The 19,761-nt window shown below is 39.8% G+C and overlaps 1 protein-coding gene across 1 annotated transcript in view; it reads right to left on the bottom strand.

Moving 5' to 3' along the window:
- Positions 1–9,349: 9,349 nt before the first annotated feature.
- The window catches only part of LOC132871909 (guanine nucleotide-binding protein G(I)/G(S)/G(O) subunit gamma-12-like), a 41,223-nt gene continuing 30,811 nt past the window's right edge, over positions 9,350–19,761 (bottom strand). Inside the window, exons 2-3 of the mRNA XM_060906520.1 lie at positions 15,657–15,762; positions 9,350–11,536 (exon numbers count right to left, since the gene is read on the bottom strand). Coding sequence (XP_060762503.1) covers positions 11,411–11,536; positions 15,657–15,758 — 228 coding nt within the window. The 5' untranslated portion in view covers positions 15,759–15,762 and the 3' untranslated portion in view covers positions 9,350–11,410. The remainder of the gene's footprint in view (positions 11,537–15,656; positions 15,763–19,761) is intronic.

Raw genomic sequence — 19,761 nt, 5'->3', positions numbered from 1 at the left:
TGGAAAAGGTTACAAAACCATCTCTAAAGAGTTTGGACTCCACCAATCCACAGTCAGACAGATTGTGTACAAATGGAGGAAATTCAAGACCATTGTTACCCTCCCCAGGAGTGGTCAACCAACAAAGATCATGCCAAGAGCAAGGCGTGTAATAGTCAGAGAGGTCACAAAGGACCCCAGGGTAACTTCTAAGCAACTGAAGGCCTCTCTCACATTGGCTAATATTAATGTTCATGAGTCCGCCATCAGGAGAACACTGAACAACAATGGTGTGCATGGCAGGGTTGCAAGGAGAAAGCCACTGCTCTCCAAAAAGAACACTGCTGCTCATCTGCAGTTTGCTAAAGATCACGTGGACAAGCCAGAAAGCTATTGGAAAGATGTTTTGTGGACGGATGAGACCAAAATAGAACTTTTGGGTTTAAATGAGAAGCGTTATGTTTAGAGAAAGGAAAACACTGCATTCCAGCATAAGAACCTTATCCCATCTGTGAAACATGGTGGTGGTAGTATCATGGTTTGGGCCTGTTTTGTTGCATCTGGGCCAGGACGGCTTGCCATCATTGATAGAAGAATGAATTCTGAATTATACCAGCGAATTCTAAAGGAAAATGTCAGGACATCTGTCCATGAACTAATCTCAAGAGAAGGTGGGTCATGCAGCAAGACAATGACCCTAAGCACACAAGTCGTTCTACCAAAGAATGGTTAAAGAAGAATAAAGTTAATGTTTTGGAATGGCCAAGTCAAAGTCCTGACCTTAATCCAATGGAAATGTTGTGGAAGGACCTGAAGCGAGCAGTTCATGTGAGGAAACCCACCAACATCCCAGAGTTGAAGCTGTTCTATACGGAGGAATGGGCTAAAATTCCTCCAAGCCGGTGTGCAGGCCTGATTAACAGTTACCGCAAACGTTTAGTTGCAGCTACTGCTGCACAAGGGGGTCACATTAGATACTGAAAGCAAAGGTTCACATACTTTTGCCACTCACAGATATGTAATATTGGATCATTTTCCTCAATAAATAAATGACCAAGTATAATATTTTTGTCTCATTTGTTTAACTGGGTTCTCTTTATCTACTTTTAGGACTTGTGTGAAAATCTGATGATGTTTTTGGTCATATTTATGCAGAAATATAGAAAATTCTAAAGGGTTCAAAAACTTTCAAGCACCACTGTAGATGTAGTAGTTTTTGTTGTGGGGTGTACTCATTTTTGCACCACCCTAATTTGAGTAAAACTGAAAAATGTGTAATCTAAGTTATATAAAAAACCTTACTTTCACGTTATAAGTTGATGTTTTATTAAACTTTGTCTTTTCAACATTTTGGAAATTGTTTGTGTTCACTGAGATATTGTTTAAAATGTTACTTTTCAAAGGGGGTGCACTCATTTACGCTGAACACTGTACAAGCTATATATTAGAAGCGATATCCACCCTAGGAATACCGACCTATTTACCAGAAAGAATCCAAAATGACAAGAAATTGACCGAGAAGAAGCGATTTTTTTTTGTTGAACTGCTCATTAAGTATTAATTAGTCCATTACTTAATTAATAATTGTAATGAAGCAAATCTGGGTAGAAGTTCTATGCACCCTAGGTTCCCCTACCTTCATGCCAGAAAGAATCAAAATCAGTGAAGAATTGAGGGAGAAGAAGCGATTTGTGTGGAAACTGCTCATTAAGGATTGATTAATTATTCTATATCTTCATTATTAATTGCAATTATGCAAATTTGGGTAGAAGTTATATGCACCCCAGGCAGACCTACCTTCCTGCCAAAAAGAATAAAAATCAGTGAAGAACTGAGAGAGAAGAAGTGATTTTCGTGAAATGTGGATGCCGCCAGATGGACGACGGACAACACAACACACAATGGCATTAAACTCATCACCTGTTGGCTGGATGAGATAATAATAATAATAATAATAATAATAATAATAATAATAATAATAATAATAAGTGAGCGCTAACTTCTATTCATAGGAGTGTTTTACGAATACGTTCATATCCAGCTTGATAAATGATGTGTAATATTTGTGCTGACAAAGTAATTCCTTCTGGAAAAGTCTAATTATTGCCAAAGTGCACGAAAAAATGCGACTATTTGAAAGACTTGGCCTCGAAAAGGATTTCATGTTTTTTGGTCTCAAGTTTTACTTGATCTTGGATTTGACAAATAATTTGGACTGCATCCTTAACTGTAGTTGCTCGAGGTCAGACAGCATGGTCGGTCGGGCAAAAAATAAACGTGTACATGAACAATAATAATCTGATTTGGACAATCCAAGGATTCTCCAAGTGTGGAGTAAATGAGTGTGCTGTTTTATGAAAATAATCAACTATCAGTGGCAGCTCATCAGCGCTGGGATTTGAACTCTTGAGACCTTCTGGTCATTTCCGCGCCACCATTGTAAATGCTATTCAACACTCAGTGTTCGTCTCTTAAAACCAATATCCACTTGTGGTTCAGTCGTGGTGTGATTATTTATGATCATGTCACGCTTACAGAGACAACACAAGCGCATCTGCCTGTTCAACCTGCTCTCCTGTGAATAAAAGCATGATGGAGGTCAGTCAGGAAATTCCCTCTGCAACAGCTGAGTCATGATCACAAGATATTCGCTACCTTTGTACAACAAAACCCACCTGGCACAAGTTCATGGACTTTAGTCTGTGAGAAAGCAGTGTGAAGTGTGAGGTGAGTTTTGAAAGAGTAGGTGTGTTTCACGGTCACAGGGCATGACTTACTGGATTACTGAACAAACAAATAAAATAAAAATACCATTCTCCAGATCCTTTACTAGAATACAGGATAGCTAGCATAATGTTAACTATTTGCTTGCACATTTGTAGCTAGTGACTTGCACATGAATATGGCTCATGATTTTACGTACATGATAGTCTAATTTTAGCTAGCACTAGTGTTTAAAGGTTCCGACTGCAAAGTTGAATTCTGGGTAAAATGTTTCGAGATGTTGTGCTGCTGCACACACACACTGTGTATCCTGTGTGTAAACGTTTCGCTGAAATAAAAAGCGTCCTGTCAGATTGCAGGCACTTACGGATGTATGTGCAGAAAGAGATTGAGAAGTAGACTACAAACAAAGCCAAATTGTGTGACAAGAGACATAATCGGTAACCAGGCGAGGTTCGGGCGATCATGCAAACAACACAAAGTAGGCGAGGCAAAAGACAAGAGAGAAATACTAGCAGGGGTCAGAATAATGAGAAAGCAAATAGACAGTGAAAAGGCTCGGTAGTACTGGTCGGAACACAGAACAATACTTCACAATGAAGGTGTGGAACTGGCGTGGTTATACGGGGAGACTAATGGTGTGTGTGATGATTGTCAGCTGAGTTCAACAGGCCGGTGACAGAGGGCACTGTGTGTTCTGGGATGTGTAGTTCTGGGAGTCCATGTTTGTAATTTGGTTAGTGACTGCGTTTTCAATGGGGATACTGACATGTCCCGCATTTTACGATTCCGGAGATCGCCAAAGCAAGTGAGCAATAATATCACGTGACCACCATGGGGTGTGTTTGAGCTACTTTTAACTAAAACAAGTCAGCGTGGGTGAACATGGCGGACTTGGCTCTCCCTCCAGCAGAAAAGAAAAGGAAAGCCTGCCTAGTGAGTGTAACTGCAAGATAGAGCAAGGTTAGACGACGTGCCATTTTTCTGGACAGATAACTAAATCATTCTAGCTAGCGCTTAGCTATCTCAGCCTTAGAACGCATGGGCTCGACTCCACGGTAGTGAGTATGGAGTTACACACCTAATGTTTTGAGCTTACAGAGAAAGAAATAAGAACACAAAAGCAGGAACAAAGAAAATATATAAATATTCGTCTTTTGTTTGTTTCACGGATCTATTCGCGAACGACAACCACAAATTACATCCCTGAGACTCAAAACTCTTTGAGGTCAATGCAGAGTCACAATGTTTTCTTGGTGGCGTCGCCATCTTGGTGTGACACAGTTCCATAGTTATGCTAATTAGTTAAAGCTCCTCCCTCACATTCGGCTGTTTCCTGTTTCCGTCGGGCCGTACTGTTTACCTCAAGAGGGATGAAAACGATCCCAAAATGGAGAAAAGTGACCCTCAGGATATTGAAATGATCACATCTCGTTCGTCCGCATGATATTGTTCTTGCGGGACAGAGGGAAAATGCCATGCACAAAAAAAAAATTCAGATGACTTTGCAGTCCGTACGTTTAATTACTTGGAGTAGCTACAGTGGTGCTTGAAAGTTTCTGAACCCTTTAGAATTTTCTATATTTTTGCATAAATATGACCTAAAACATCATCAGATTTTCACACAAGTCCTAAAAGTAGATAAAGAGAACCCAGTTAAACAAATGAGACAAAAATATTATACTTGGTCATTTATTTATTGAGGAAAATGACCCAATATTACAGATCTGTGAGTGGCAAAAGTATGTGAACCTCTAGGATTAGCAGTTAATTTGAAGGTAAATTAGAGTCAAGTGTTTTCAATCAATGGGATGACAATCAGGTGTGAGTGGGCACCCTGTTTTATTTAAAGAACAGGGATCTATCAAAGTCTGATCTTCACAACACGTGTTTGAGGAAGTATATCATGGCACAAACAAAGGAGATTTCTGAGGACCTCAGAAAAAGCATTGTTGATGTTCATCAGGCTGGAAAAGGTCACAAAACCATCTCTAAAGAGTTTGGACTCCACCAATCCACAGTCAGACAGATTGTGTACAAATGGAGGAAATTCAAGACCATTGTTACCCTCCCCAGGAGTGGTCGACCAACAAAGATCACTCCAAGAGCAAGGCGTGTAATAGTCGGAGAGGTCACAAAGGACCCCAGGGTAACTTCTAAGCAACTGAAGGCCTCTCTCACATTGGCTAATGTTAATGTTCATGAGTCCACCATCAGGAGAACACTGAACAACAATAGTGTGCATGGCAGGGTTGCAAGGAGAAAGCCACTGCTCTCCAAAAAGAACATTGCTGCTCGTCTGCAGTTTGCTAAAGATCACATGGACAAGCCAGAAGGCTATTGGAAAAATATTTTGTGGACGGATGAGACCAAAATAGAACTTTTTGGTTTAAATGAGAAGCGTTATGTTTGGAGAAAGGAAAACACTGCATTCCAGCATAAGAACCTTATCCCATCTGTGAAACATGGTGGTGGTAGTATCATGGTTTGGGCCTGTTTTGCTGCATCTGGGCCAGGACGGCTTGCCATCATTGATGGAACAATGAATTCTGAATTATACCAGCGAATTCTAAAGGAAAATGTCAGGACATCTGTCCATGAACTGAATCTCAAGAGAAGGTGGGTCATGCAGCAAGGCAACGACCCTAAGCACACAAGTTGTTCTACCAAAGAATGGTTAAAGAAGAATAAAGTGAATGTTTTCGAATGGCCAAGTCAAAGTCCTGACCTTAATCCAATGGAAATGTTGTGGAAGGACCTGAAGCAAGCAGTTCATGTGAGGAAACCCACCAACATCCCAGAGTTGAAGCTGTTCTGTATGGAGAAACGGGCTAAAATTCCTCCAAGCAGGCGTGCAGGACTGATCAACAGTTACCGCAAACGTTTAGTTGCAGTTATTGCTGCACAAGGGGGTCACACCACATACTGAAAGCAAAGGGTCACATACTTTTGCCACTCACAGATCTGTAATATTGGATCATTTTCCTTAATAAATAAATGACCAAGTATAATATTTTTGTCTCATTTGTTTAACTGGGTTCTCTTTATCTACTTTTAGGACTTGTGTGAAAATCTGATGATGTTTTAGGTCATATTTATGCAGAAATATAGAAAATTCTAAAGGGTTCACAAACTTTCAAGCACCACTGTAGCTTGTAAGCAATGTTGGGAGGATGCTAAAATATATATTTTTTAAAACAGTTAATCTAACAACTAAAAACAACTTGAGCACAGTGGTGTGGGGTTTTTTTTGTTTGTTTTTTGTAGCTAGCTGTCTTAGTAGCTAATGTTCCTAAATGAGGTTATTGTGACAATTCTGTTTAAAGTAAAATAGCTTGATCTTTTGTTATGATTTGGAAGTTGTTGTTTTTTTTTATCAAAAGCACATTACTGAGGAAATGAAAGAAAGCCGTTTCCATGTCACTTGTGATTTATCGAAAGTATTATTAGTACAGTACATGACAGTACAGTACAGTAATGCCAAATACAGTACATATCCACATCTGAAACGTAAATTGTGGTTATCTTTTACATCCTTACAGAATTTAAAGTAAAACTCCACCCTGAGATACCCAAACGCAGACATAAAATACGTTCATACTGAAATATTTATGATGTATTCAGCAATTCAGCGATTCAGTTCAGCAGCTAACGTGTTGGTTGGTGTTGCATGTGTTAAGAAATGAGATTTGATAAAGACTCAACTCGAGATAACGAGCATGGCTGCCTTTACGGCTTCGGAAGTTAAAGCTTTGGAAGCTGATCTTTTCGAGCAGAGCGTGTAGGTGAGAGAGCTGGACAGAGTAAAGGACTAAAGCGCCGCTGCATCGCTCTCTTTAGGTAGAGATGAAGCGAGGGTTAAATACTGCACCACTATCAGTGGATCACCGAATGGTATTGTGATTGTGGGTAATATAAATAACCATTAACCAGAAAAGAAAACAGAGCAACATTTCAAAGTTTTACAAAATCACTTATGACTTTTATAATTCATAAATTTATCACATGACACATTTATCAGCACTTTGTCGAGTCACAAAACAGAAATTTGGTATAATGTACACGAAACAGTGTGTCTATAATGGTAATATAGTCTCAGCAGAATTGCATTACTACTACTGTTTACTCAACACTGCTTTCCATGGAAAGCTCCGGGCCGCACCGTGTTTTTATAAACGAGTTATTTTTAGAAACAGGACTCACAAGACTGAGCAGGTGATGCAGGAGCTCGCTGCTAAGCTCACTCCATGTCTCCATACACACCATCATCTCCCATCGGTGTCAGTGTCCCTTCTGATGAACATCCATATATGCTATACTCACTCATTTACATGTTAATGAGATGGGTGTGGCCTATGAATAATATGAATGCTCAAGTAAGCCACTGTGATGGGGTTTTTGTGTTTGTTTTTAAAATTTTGCTGTCACAAACCTCACACATCATAAAAGAACTTGTTGGTTGATGGTCTTAGACAGGTAGGTCTGACTGCAGACGCACGAAACGTACAGGACACGCCTACTATCACTTCACCTTGCACACTATGCCAGCCTTACAGCCTTATTCGACCTCAGGTGAGGGTTAGGGGTTGGGAATTAACAACTATACTTTCGATGGTTAACACGCGTTAGCACAGGGGGTGTGTCATGTCATAAAGTGGGTGTGTCTTGTGGTCTGCAGGATTGCAGATAGACACTTCTCATGCTCACAAGATGGCCAAAAACAGTTCTGGCTGCGTGACCATTTTTAAATTAGAATCTCAGAGTCCGAGTGCTGCTACAACACTCGTCTAAAAGCGACCAATCAGAGAACGGCACTAGGATGACGCCAAAATGCACAAGGACGGTACATGCTAAACATGCTAATGAAGCCCGGATCACGCTGATCAACGACGGCAGAACATATTCATTTTCTTTAATCACAGGTCTATCGTAAGAGGAGCTTCATCATGTAATCTGGAGAACGTGTTAGAGCAGAGATGGTTCTAGAATATTGGTCGAGATTTTATATTTTATCTTGTACAGTGTGACGAATAATAATAATAATAATTGCGGGTGGCACGGTGGTGTAGTGGTTAGCGCTGTCGCCTCACAGCAAGAAGGTCCGGGTTCGAGCCCCGGGGCCGGCGAGGGCCTTTCTGTGTGGAGTTTGCATGTTCTCCCCGTGTCCGCGTGGGTTTCCTCCGGGTGCTCCGGTTTCCCCCACAGTCCAAAGACATGCAGGTTAGGTTAACTGGTGACTCTAAATTGAGCGTAGGTGTGAATGTGAGTGTGAATGGTTGTCTGTGTCTATGTGTCAGCCCTGTGATGACCTGGCGACTTGTCCAGGGTGTACCCCGCCTTTCGCCTGTAGTCAGCTGGGATAGGCTCCAGCTCGCCTGCGACCCTGTAGAACAGGATAAAGCGGCTAGAGATAATGAGATGAGATGAGAAGAGGGTGATGATGACAGTCATGTTAGGTTTTGGCCTCTGTTATTCCAACACAGGTTTCTCAGTATGGTTTAGAAAACCTGCTCAATGTGGAAGTGGAACATTCCGGTGATGTTGAGTCTGACGTCGTTCTAGTCTTCAGTGAGGTTATTGTTGGAAAGCAGCAATCACAAAGACAGCAGGTGATGCAGGTGGAGCTGCAGTTTTGGCTCTCAGTGGAGTCTGCAACATTCACTTCCACTTTACACAGAAACAAACGTGATTTTTTTTTTTGCTGTTCACCCAGATGTGGTTTGGGGTAAAGACAAAGCTGTGCCAAGTTCACTTTATTGTGTGTTACTTTCTGAAACCGAGAACTGAATATGATTCTTTAATATAATAATGTAATGAGATTTATAGATGTTGGAAAGTAGGAGGAGCCTGATGTACAGGGGGCGTGGCCTTATATGGACAAAGGTTAGGGATTCTATATCAGCACATTCCAGATCACTGACGCACTAAACACACACCCTGTGTATTACAATAGGGCATGAATAACTTTGTCTTAAAGCAGCAAGGCCTGAAGTGTGTTGTTTCTCTTACATCAATTAATATTTTTATTATTAGCCGTAGATTCAGGCCCACCATACAGGTCCATGTGAATGAGCGGTTACTATAGAAATGGTAATGTTCAGCATTAGAACAAGTGCATTAATAGAACAGAGCTACTGTATGGAAAATTAACTCAAATCATTCAAGAATTCAGCTGCACTGCGGTTCACATACGGAATAAAACACTCTGCGTCATGTTTTCGACAATGAGCTAGTGTTACGAAGGAAGTGGAGTTCCTGTTACCACCCTGACGTTAATTATTTTCCTGTAATAGCAAGGCTCTGAGTGTGTTATTCTTCACAATTAGAGCAATTTGCCAACATGAGCAATGATTTTAACCAGTTTAAAGGTGAAATGTGTTTTTGCCTTGGAAGTATTTTGTGTTTATGTGGACGTGGTGGATTAATATCCTTCCGTATCCAGGCTATACAGTACTTCATAACATGGGATGATTTATTTTTTCTGAAGTTATCCCATGCCTTGCATTCATGTTTGTGCAAACAGGTTACAGCACTCCAACTGTAGGAGTTTATTACCATGTTTACGTCAGTCACGACTTGGATGAGTGACTATTTTCCAGCCGACAATAAATTGACGACTCACATACATGACATGTCCAGTAAATACTTCATTTTGTATCATCAGTTTAATACAATATTTTAGAAGACAGGATTAAGAGGATGTACAGAATTGTTCCAGGTGGGATCACGGCACTGGGATGGAAATGAAGAAGCATCGCCAAGAACACAAACATTCAATCTTACAGACAGACAACGGATTACAAGGTATATATGTCACTTGAGGAGGATCTTCTTCACTTCTTGTATTTTAAGTCTTGTTTTAAACACGCACTCTGTGGATTCTCTGTAACACCTACGGCATGTCACTGGCCACTTGTAACATGAAAGGGGCGGAGTTTGATAGTTTATAATACACTTAGACTGAGCATCAAGCGGCTTAAAGTATTGTATTTGCTGTCGCTTCTGAGATAGCTAATCAGTAATGTTAGCTCAAATTCGCTGGTGTATAAACTGAGCTCAGCAGCACCGCCCACTGGAAGTAAATTCCTCAGTTGGTTTCTCCATAGACAAAAACATTCCAGAAAAAAAAAATAATTAATTGAACCAAACCAAACAACTACAAGATGAACTATGATGTCATGAAAATGATTTCAACACTAAACTTTTTTTTTTGGGGGGGAGGGGGAAATGTTAATAATAATAATAATAATAATTATTATTATTATTATTATTATGAATGTCGCTGAATCACTTCCACTTTTCGCACGCTTTTATCAACATCGTCGTGTATTTAAGCAACATCTCTGATTGGCGAGTTTCAGATTTAAGATTGAAACAAGATTTCATCAGTGTTGTATTTTTTAAATAAAGTTGAACTCAGAATAAAACTACGGCTTCGATTCAGTCAGGTTTGAAAATTATCCCTCGTTCTCCATCGAACAAAACATTTAATTCTGATTGTTAGCGTCGGAGTCAGAAGATTTTAAAACGTACGCATTTAATTTGCATATACATAGTTTCGTTTACAATTCCAAAAGACGTTGCATCAGATGTCAAAGCCTGGTAGCTAGTTAAGCTCCAGCTTCTGAAGTGTATAAACTCAATCCTCAAAATAGCGACCAGGATCGTACGTGCTTTTAAGTATTAAAAGCCAGTGGTGTTTTGACTGTAAAGGAATTTCTACAAGATCACAATCTACAGAGAACTCTAAAAATAACTTGTGTTATAATGAAGCTTTTCCAATCTGAGAACATACCATCGAGTCTGTAGTGTTTGAGGGCAGTGGGTTAAAGGTGATGTTTTTCGATGTTAAAGGTGCAGTGTGATGTAATCTGATGTTCTCGTAGCTTCACTTCGGAGGAACAACATGACGTGTCCTGTAGTCATTTATACTACAACAACAGGTTTATTATCGAGGTCTAACTTTTCTTTTCTCCATATTACATTCATGTACACTGTGTGTGTGTGTGTGTGTGTGTGTGTGTGAGCGAGAGAGAGAAAGAGATATAGCACTGGTCTTTTAAAAGATGCAGTTTCTAATTTGTAAAACTTAAAAATAAATGTAGAGTTTTATGAATATGTAAAGGGCGTGGCCTCCTCAAAGGTAACACTCACTCCGTTTGGGTTTGAGTAAAAACTGTCTGAAATACTTAATCATACTGCATCATATTGCCACACATCTAAACTGTAAATTATACAAAGCAAATAATTTCCTATTTTAAACACGTCATTCATAATACTTCCAATTTTAGATCATGTATCAAGATAGCGGCTTGTGCAAACAGTTATACATGAATTTATAGCTCTCTCGCTTAAAAAAAACAAAACAAGCCATCAAAATATGCTGTTTAACATCGAGCAATAATGCAGCGATGAAACTGGGGATGAAATTATTTTCTCTCATACAGACCGATACGGATTCATTTAATGGCACAGATTTTACTCAAATTCCCTGGAATGCATTAAATTCATTATCAACAACAACAACAAGAACAAAGGAACACACACACACACACACACACACTATACGCTATTCATAACAACAAAACAATGCTAATGGTTGGGCTGTGATTACAAACCCGCGGTGAGTTTACAGGGTGAGAATGAAGGCAGTGTTGAGTGAAGGCAGTGTTAATTAAATAAGAGAGAAGGTGAAGTGTGGTGGCGACTACAATAAAGTGCAGGGCTTTTTGTCCTTGAAGGGGTTTTCTGAAGCCGGGATGCCCATGAGCAGGGGGTCATACTTGGCGTGTTCACTGCAGTAGCGCATGAGATCGGCCGAAGCTTTGGACACCTGAAGAATAAAAATCACAAAAGGTGAGTTAGGGTTTTCATATGGAAAAAAAAAATATATTAAAAAAAAAAAATAATACTCCACACACACTTGTTAAAAAGTTGCTGTCACGTTCATGGTGCCAATACTTTTCTTTTGGTATTTGGTTTGGATTCTACGACGGTGTATTAGGGCCATTGTAGGTATAATTTTATATTATTTATTTATTCATTCTAGCCACATTCACTGGATATGAGTAATCGTGTGCTCTGATTGGCTACTCTACTACTATAATATCAGCTCATATACCGCGAATAGAGAAAAACAAAATAGCAGAGCGTGTTGCTGAACCAACCGAGGACGAAATAAAAACTACTCAAAAACAAAACTTCAAAAATTTATTAAGTATTTAAAAGAAACAGAAATAGCTAAAAGAATATTGATTTTTTTTTTTTCCTCCCAGTATCTCCTGTTCCACACTCCAGCCCAGTTGGTGGCGGTAATGTACTTTTAAGTTGGTTTGCCAACCACCAAAATAAAGAAGAAAAAAAAAACCTTTATTCGTCACATGCACACTTCAAGCACAGTGAAATTCATCCTCTGCATTTAACCCATCTGAAGCAGTGAACACACGCACACACCCAGAGCAATGGGCAGCCACACCAGAGCGCCCAGGGAGCAGTCAGGGGTTCGGTACTTCACTCAAGGGCACCTCAGCCCAAGGCCGTCCCACGTCAGCCTAACTGCATGTCTTTGGACTGTGGGGGAAACCGGAGCACCCGGAGGAAACCCACGTAGACACGGGGAGAACATGCAAACTCCGCACAGAAAGGCCCTCGCCGGCCGCTGGGTTCAAACCCGGAACCTTCTTGCTGTGAGGCGACCGTGCTAACCACTACACCACCGTGCCGCCCGAAGAAAACAAAATGGTGGAGTGTGTTGTTGAACCAACCAAAGACGAAATAAAAATTCTACTCAAAAACAAAACCCCAAAAAATATACACACACACACACACACACACACACAGCAACAAATTATAGAATAAAAGTATTTGATGGTAAGAACATATCTTTTTTCCCCAAGAATTATCATCACATTTTTCACAAATTGCTCCTGTCATTTCGCCAGTTTGTTTACATTCTAAGCGGAAATGATTTTGTCAGACGTTTTATATAAAGTTTTCATTTATCGAATTTGCAAAAAATAAAAATAAAAATGCCCCGTTTCTCAAAATCCAGTGAATGTGGAGAGAATAAAACAGTTATTCCACTCGATCTCGTCGTACATGGATTATAGACAACCTTGGTGCTACGCGCCTCGTCAGCTATCAGCTCATGTACGACTCGATTTCATGGAATAACTGTTCAATATCTATATGGAGCTGACAGAGGGGAAATATTCTGAGAAATAACTCAATTTCTGAGATTAGAATTGTAAATTTGCAAGGAAAAAAACTTCAGATTTTCTCAGAAATAGTAAAAAGTCATAAATTCACAAGAAACAAAACACAGAAAAATAATAGATTTTTTTTTGTCAGTTAAGCACATCATTCACACAGACTGTATTTCCTATAACTCTCGGCTCCGCTGTCCCACAGTAACGGAGATTTGGGCAGATTAGAAAAATCCATACACTGAAAGTAACAGGAAACTAATCTTACACAATAATTACACATTTAGAAACAGAGACAGCCAAGACAAAAAAAAAGGACACGGATAAACAAAGCTGTGTGGTTTATACATTCATCTCCTATTGATTGTTGCACTTCCTGGAAGCAATCACATGCTTCCCAGCTTCCTGGCTGCAGTGCATTCTGGGAAATGTAGTTGAACACCTCTTAGGCAGCTGGGCCATAGAAGGTTCACGCTGCACGCTGCATGCTGCACACTACACGCTACACGCGTGTAAAGAAAAGTGGACAAACGTAGCATGACTTGCTCTGGGCCATAGAACGGCGTTCACGTTGCACGCTGCACACTTCACGCGTGAAGCGTGAAATGAACATGCACACTTTTTCCTAGGCGTGAAGATGGAAATTCCAGTCAATGCATGCGGTCACCGCCGCGCCAGCCAATCAGAACGGGTCTAGGGAGATAACTCTATGCTTTCAGGGGAAAACTTCAGAAAAAATATAATTGAATGGTATAATTGAAAAATAGTTCTTCATCGGGATTGTCAAGCAGATTATAGAATGTTCGGTGAAATTCACCACGGGTTTCTCTCAGAAGGAAGTGTTCTCGGCTCCAAATTCTGTTCCTTTTTCTCTTCCTCTGTCTCAGTAAAAGCAGAATGAGGCAATCGTCGTAATCCGAAGAGTCCATATTGTTGGTTACTCGGTCAAAGTAGAACAGACGCAACACGTGAACATCCAAGCATGAAGTTTAATGGCCCAGGGTCCGGTTCTTCACGTGAACGTGTAGCGTGCAGCATGCAGCGTGCAGCGTGAACCTTCTATGGCCCAGCAGCCTTATGGTGTTTTTACACGGGCAGTGGGAACAAGTTGCACTCACTTTCCTTTGTGTTTACACGCTCGCTCTCTATCGGTGGCAGACCAGAGGTTAGACAGGTGAACACGAAAGTGCTCATTCGTAAATCAGCGATCAGAAGCAAACTGGCAGGTAGACTTCTTTATTACTGTCTTTATACCTTTTTAAATTTCTTCTCAAGTTTTTGAGCTTCTTTTCAATTTGCTTTTTGTCCTCTCGTGGTTCGTTTCTTGGTTTAAACGCTCAGTGATTCAGCGGCAAATCGGCTCACTGCGGCCTGATTTCTCCAAATCCAGCTGGGTATCTGCATCTCAGCACAGCTAGATGAGGTTAAAAACCTCCTCTTTAGTCCAGTTTTCAGTGTGATTGGCTCAAGAATCATTTGATTCCATCATTTAACTGTGGAGAAGTTTGACAAGGAAAAGCACTCGAGAAGAACCGAACGTTGATTTTGCCGTGAAGCGTCTTGTCCAGATGATAAATGATCCGGATGAACACTACTGCGCATGTGTAAGCCCCTCCTACTTGCCATCGATTGTGTTTAGACGGTAAACGGGAACAAGTTGCACCAACTCAGAAAGGGGAGCAAGCTGCAGCCGCCAGTGTCAAATTGTTCTGGAACAAATCGTGTTTAGATGGGAAGCTGCGCCGGGGAAACTTGTTCCAGCGCAAGTGTCCATGTAAAATCAGCTTCAGTGCTTTATACAGGTTTTAGTATAAATACAGAGGTGATCATAGGAAATCGTGCACTCTGATTGGTCAATAGATTCAGACCATTTCTCGATAATCACCTCGAGCGACTCGACAAAATGGCGGCTGATCACTTCGTCACTGTAAGTGAGGAAGAATTACAAATGATGAAAGAAAATGCTGTTCCTAAAAGCACTAATGATGCTCCAAAGTTTGGTCTAAAACTATTCAAAGGTAAAGTGGGATTGGGATTTATTTTATCAATTTCAAAACAAAGGTTTTTATGTGACTTGGTGTAGATAAGTGTCACAAGTTTGCGCCGCAAAGTTATTACATTTACATCCTGCTTTTGAAGTTTGAAAAAAAAATTTTAATCTGATTTTTTTTTAAATAATCCCCTGTGTATTTCCACTAAAAGAATTATCCACCTCAGGCTCAGGGAACATCAGTGAATAATGACCTCGACCTTGACTCTGTCTCAGTTATTATTCACTGATATTCACTTCACCTTTGGAGAATAATTGTTAATTATTGTGCGACTGAGGAGGAAAGACTGCATTTCCTTTAACTCTCAGTGATCCTGTCATGCAAAATGAAGCAATGTGGCTCCTTGACAAAAAAGAAAACTAATTTTCCGAGTTCTGTTTCTTGTAAATTTGTGACTTTTATCTTTAAACTCTCCAAGAATATCTGAGGTTTTTTCCTCACAAATTTATGAATTTAATCCCAAAAATTCGGAGTTATTAACTCCCCTCCCCCATCTCCATCATTTTTTATACCTACAATACACCGCCATAGGTTTCACACTGCACACAATTCATCAAAATAAAACGAAAACATTTGGTCTGAGGGCTGTGTACGGATGGAAACGTCTGTAAAACAAACAATTTCATTAATTGAGCAGTGAGAACCAGAGAGTCGGCGCTAAATAAAAATGTTAGAAAATCTCCGAAAACATCGCTACCTTTATCCTCTCGATACTGGCCTCGACCCGGAGCTGCTGTACCGTCCTCCTCGCCAGGGCCATGCTGTTCGAGCTCGACTTGGAGGACATTTTCACCAACATGCAACTGTGGGAAAACACGAACACACACACACACACACACACACACACACACACACACACACACACATGCGTGTTGGTTTTACTCATTGGTCTACATTATATTTTTCAGGGTTAGTGATGATTTAAAGTTTCTACTTTAACACTGAAGCACAAATACAATACAACACGCTACAAGACAATAAATAAATACTATTTCTTTAGCTAAATATTTCTGCAATTTCTGCCAATTTGTCCATAATTTTTTGCAAAACTGCCCTGACCACCATTTCCTTTTTAAAACGCTTGTGACAATGAGAGCCACATTTCAGTGAAAGATGATGAGTAATTCAGGTCAAAGAGGAACAACATGCTATTACTACAATTACGGAGAACATCTTTATTCCTCAAATGGCTAAAACAGGAAGTGGTGGGAAAAAAAAAGCTTTACTCTGAAACAAACCCAATCTACACATACGCATCATTTATAACTCTCAGCGTAGAAGAAAAATTATTTGTAGTGATCTTGGAAAGGCGTTTTTTTTTTTTTTAAACTCGAGCATGCTAAATAAATCTGTGCCACATCGTTTACTTTTAGAAGAAGCCTTTATTTTTCACATGCACACTCGAGCACAGTGAAATTCCTCTCTGCATTTAACCCATCTGAAGCAGCAAACACACAGGTGAGCAATGAGCAAGCACACACGCACGCACGCACAGAGCAGTGGGCTGCGATGCTACAGCGCCTGGAGGGCAGTTGGGGGTTCGGTGCCTTGCTCAAGGGCACTTCAACCGTGATACAGAGGGAGGGGAAAGTGCTGTTTATTCACTCAACTCCTCTCACATTTTTCCTGCCAGTCTCAGGAATCGAACCGGCAACCCTTTAGGCCCAAAGCTGCTTCTCTAACCTTCAGGCCATGGCTGACCCCCACTTATGTTTAATTTGTGTTTAAATATTTCAAAAACAGACCTGCGTTAACCAGCTGCAGGCTTTAACACATCTGTATCTCAGTCTGATGTTGCTCCGTGTAATCGTAAATTTAGTTCAAGCGTTTTCTGTGTATAATCTCTCTCTCTCTCTCGTATTTCTTATTTAGCTCCATTTTATTAATCATACCGCATATTAATTTTATTATTTTACTGTTTTTTTATTTTATGTTTGATCTTATGATTTCATGATTTTTATGATTCTATCTGGTTTTATGTCTTTAGTCTTGCCTCATTATTTCTCTCCTATTTTTATTTGTGCCTTTTATGTACTGATTTGCATTTGCCTCAACTGTCAAGGGCTTTGGGTCAACTCCCATTGTTTTTAAATGCGCTGTAGAAATAAAGTGACTTGACTTGCTCGTAACAATAGCAGGGGTCGAACCCATGACCTTCGGCCTGCAGGGAGCCGACCCCTGGAACACGGAGCATCTGCAGTGACATCCACATGAAAAGGTCGATGAAGACTGAACATGAAAGCTGTAGATGTTCCCAAAACTTCATATTCTTGCTTCAAGTGACATCATGATCACATTTTTAACAAAATGCCTCGACAGGATACAGCGTCCTTTATGACGACCTGTCTGTATGTTTCAGATAAACAACTAAAAAACTATTCACCCCCTGTGAAATATTTAGAGTATTCCAAAAGTCCAACAGGAAGTTGCATCATACAAGTTTCCTGAAGATCACAAAGAAGGAAAGGAAATTCTCTTGTTCTTTGGTCTTTATTTTGTATCTTGAGGATGATGAGGTCACTTTCGAAAGTACGACTTGGGTCCCAAATTATAGACTGAAAGTAAATTTTTATTTATATATATACATATATATATATATATATATATATATATATATATATATACATACACACACACACACCGTATAGACACACACAGTACCAGTCAAAAGTTTGGAAACGCCTCCAATTCAGTGTTTTTTCATTATTTTAAAATTTTCTGAATTGTAGATTAATACGAAAGTCAATCATCGACATTATGAAGAAATATATATGGAATTATTTGGTAAACCAAACAGTGTTAATCAAACCAGAATATGTTTTATATTTTAGATTCTTCAAAGTAGACACCTTTTGCTTAGATGACAGCTTTGCACATCTTGGTATTTTCTCAGTCAGCTTTACGAGGTAGTCATCTGGAATGGCTTTCAGTTTACAGCTGTGCCTTGCCAAGAGTTAATTTCTTGAATTTCTTGACCTCTTAAAGGAACAGTCCACCGTATTTCCATAATGAAATATGCTCTTATCTGAATTGAGACGAGCTGCTCCGTACCTATCCGAGCTTTGCGCGACCTCCCAGTTAGTCAGACGCAGTCAGACGCGCTGTCACTCCTGTTAGCAACGTAGCTAGGCTCAGTATGGCCAACGGTATTTTTTGGGGCTGTAGTTAGATGTGACCAAACTCTTCCGCGTTTTTCCTGTTTACATAGGTTTATATGACCAGTGACATGAAACAAGTTCAGTTACACAAATTGAAACATAGCGATTTTCTATCCTATTGAAAGTCCGCACTATAATGACAAGTGTACTAACACCTTCTGCGCGCTTCGGCAGCGCATTGATATCTGAGCTCCGTATCAATGCGCTGCTGAAGCGCGCAGAAGGTGTTAGTACGCCTGTCATTATAGTGCAGACTTTCCATAGCATAGAAAATCGCTACGTTTCAATTTTTTAACTGAACTTGTTTCATATCACTGGTCATATAAACCTATGTAAACAGGAAAAACGTGGAAGAGTTTGGTCACATCTAACTACAGCCCCAAAAAATACCGTTGGCCATGCTGAGCCTAGCTACATTGCTAACAGGAGTGACAGCGCGTCTGACTGCGTCTGACTAACTGGGAGGTCGCGCAAAGCTCGGATAGGTACGGAGCAGCTCGTCTCAATTCAGGTAAGAGCATATTTCATTATGGAAATATGGTGGACTGTTCCTTTAATGTGTTTGAGACCATCAGTTGTGTTGTGAAGAGGTAGAGTTGGTATACAGTGAATGGCCCTATTTGAGTACTGCTCTAATCCATATTATGCCAAGAACTACTCAACTAAGTAAAGAAAAACGACAATTCATCATTACTTTAAGAAATGAAGGTCAGTCAGTCCGAAAAAGTTTGGGATGAGTTGGACGGCAGAGTGAAGGCAAAGCAGCCAACGAGTGCTCAGCACCTCTGGGAACTCCTTCAAGACTGTTGGAAAACCATTTCGAGTGATGACCTCATGAAGCTGATTGAGAGAAAGTCAAGAGTGTGCAAAGCTGTAATCAAAGCAAAAGGTGCCTACTTTGAAGAATCTAAAACATATTTTGGTTTGATTAACATTTTAAAGTTTACTAAATGATTCCTCATGTGTTGCTGCATAGTCTGGATGACTTCAGTATTAATTTACAACGTAGGAAAAAATAAAAACTACGAATTTGAAGGTGTTTCCAAACTTTTGACTGGTACTGTGTGTGTGTGTGTGTATATATATATATATATATATATATATATATATATATATATATATATATATCACACACACACACACATTTTATTAATCATTAGAATGGCATTAAGGTCATGCTAATGTCATGAACGACATTTTGTGTATTTGCAAACTCTAGGATAAAAAAAATAATTTCAGTACAAGATGCAGCCACTGTCAGGAAAAACTGTAAAATATTATATTATATAAAATCATTACATTTTATTTTATTTTAAATGGTTCAAAGCATGATTTCTTGGAGTCCGTGTAAGCTGGGTGATGTGACAAAAATATCACAAACATTTGTATAATTACTTAATTGCTTAATTAATGGATTGCTTAATTACTCCATATCTTCATTAATTGCAGTTATGCAAATTTGGGTAGAAGCTACATGCAGCCCAGGCAGACTGACCTTCCTGCCAAAAAGAATAAAAATCAGTGAGGAATTGAGAGAAGAAGCGATTTTTGTGAAATGTGGACGACGGTAGACAGACGACGGACGACACATGATGGCATTAAACTCATCACCTGTCGGCCGGATGAGCTAATAATTTAGAAAGA

The sequence above is a fragment of the Neoarius graeffei genome, chromosome 23 (genome assembly GCF_027579695.1).
Source record: "Neoarius graeffei isolate fNeoGra1 chromosome 23, fNeoGra1.pri, whole genome shotgun sequence".
NCBI lineage: Eukaryota > Metazoa > Chordata > Actinopteri > Siluriformes > Ariidae > Neoarius > Neoarius graeffei.
Note: the sequence above shows the minus strand (reverse complement) of the source record. Positions and strands in the feature narration are given on the sequence as shown.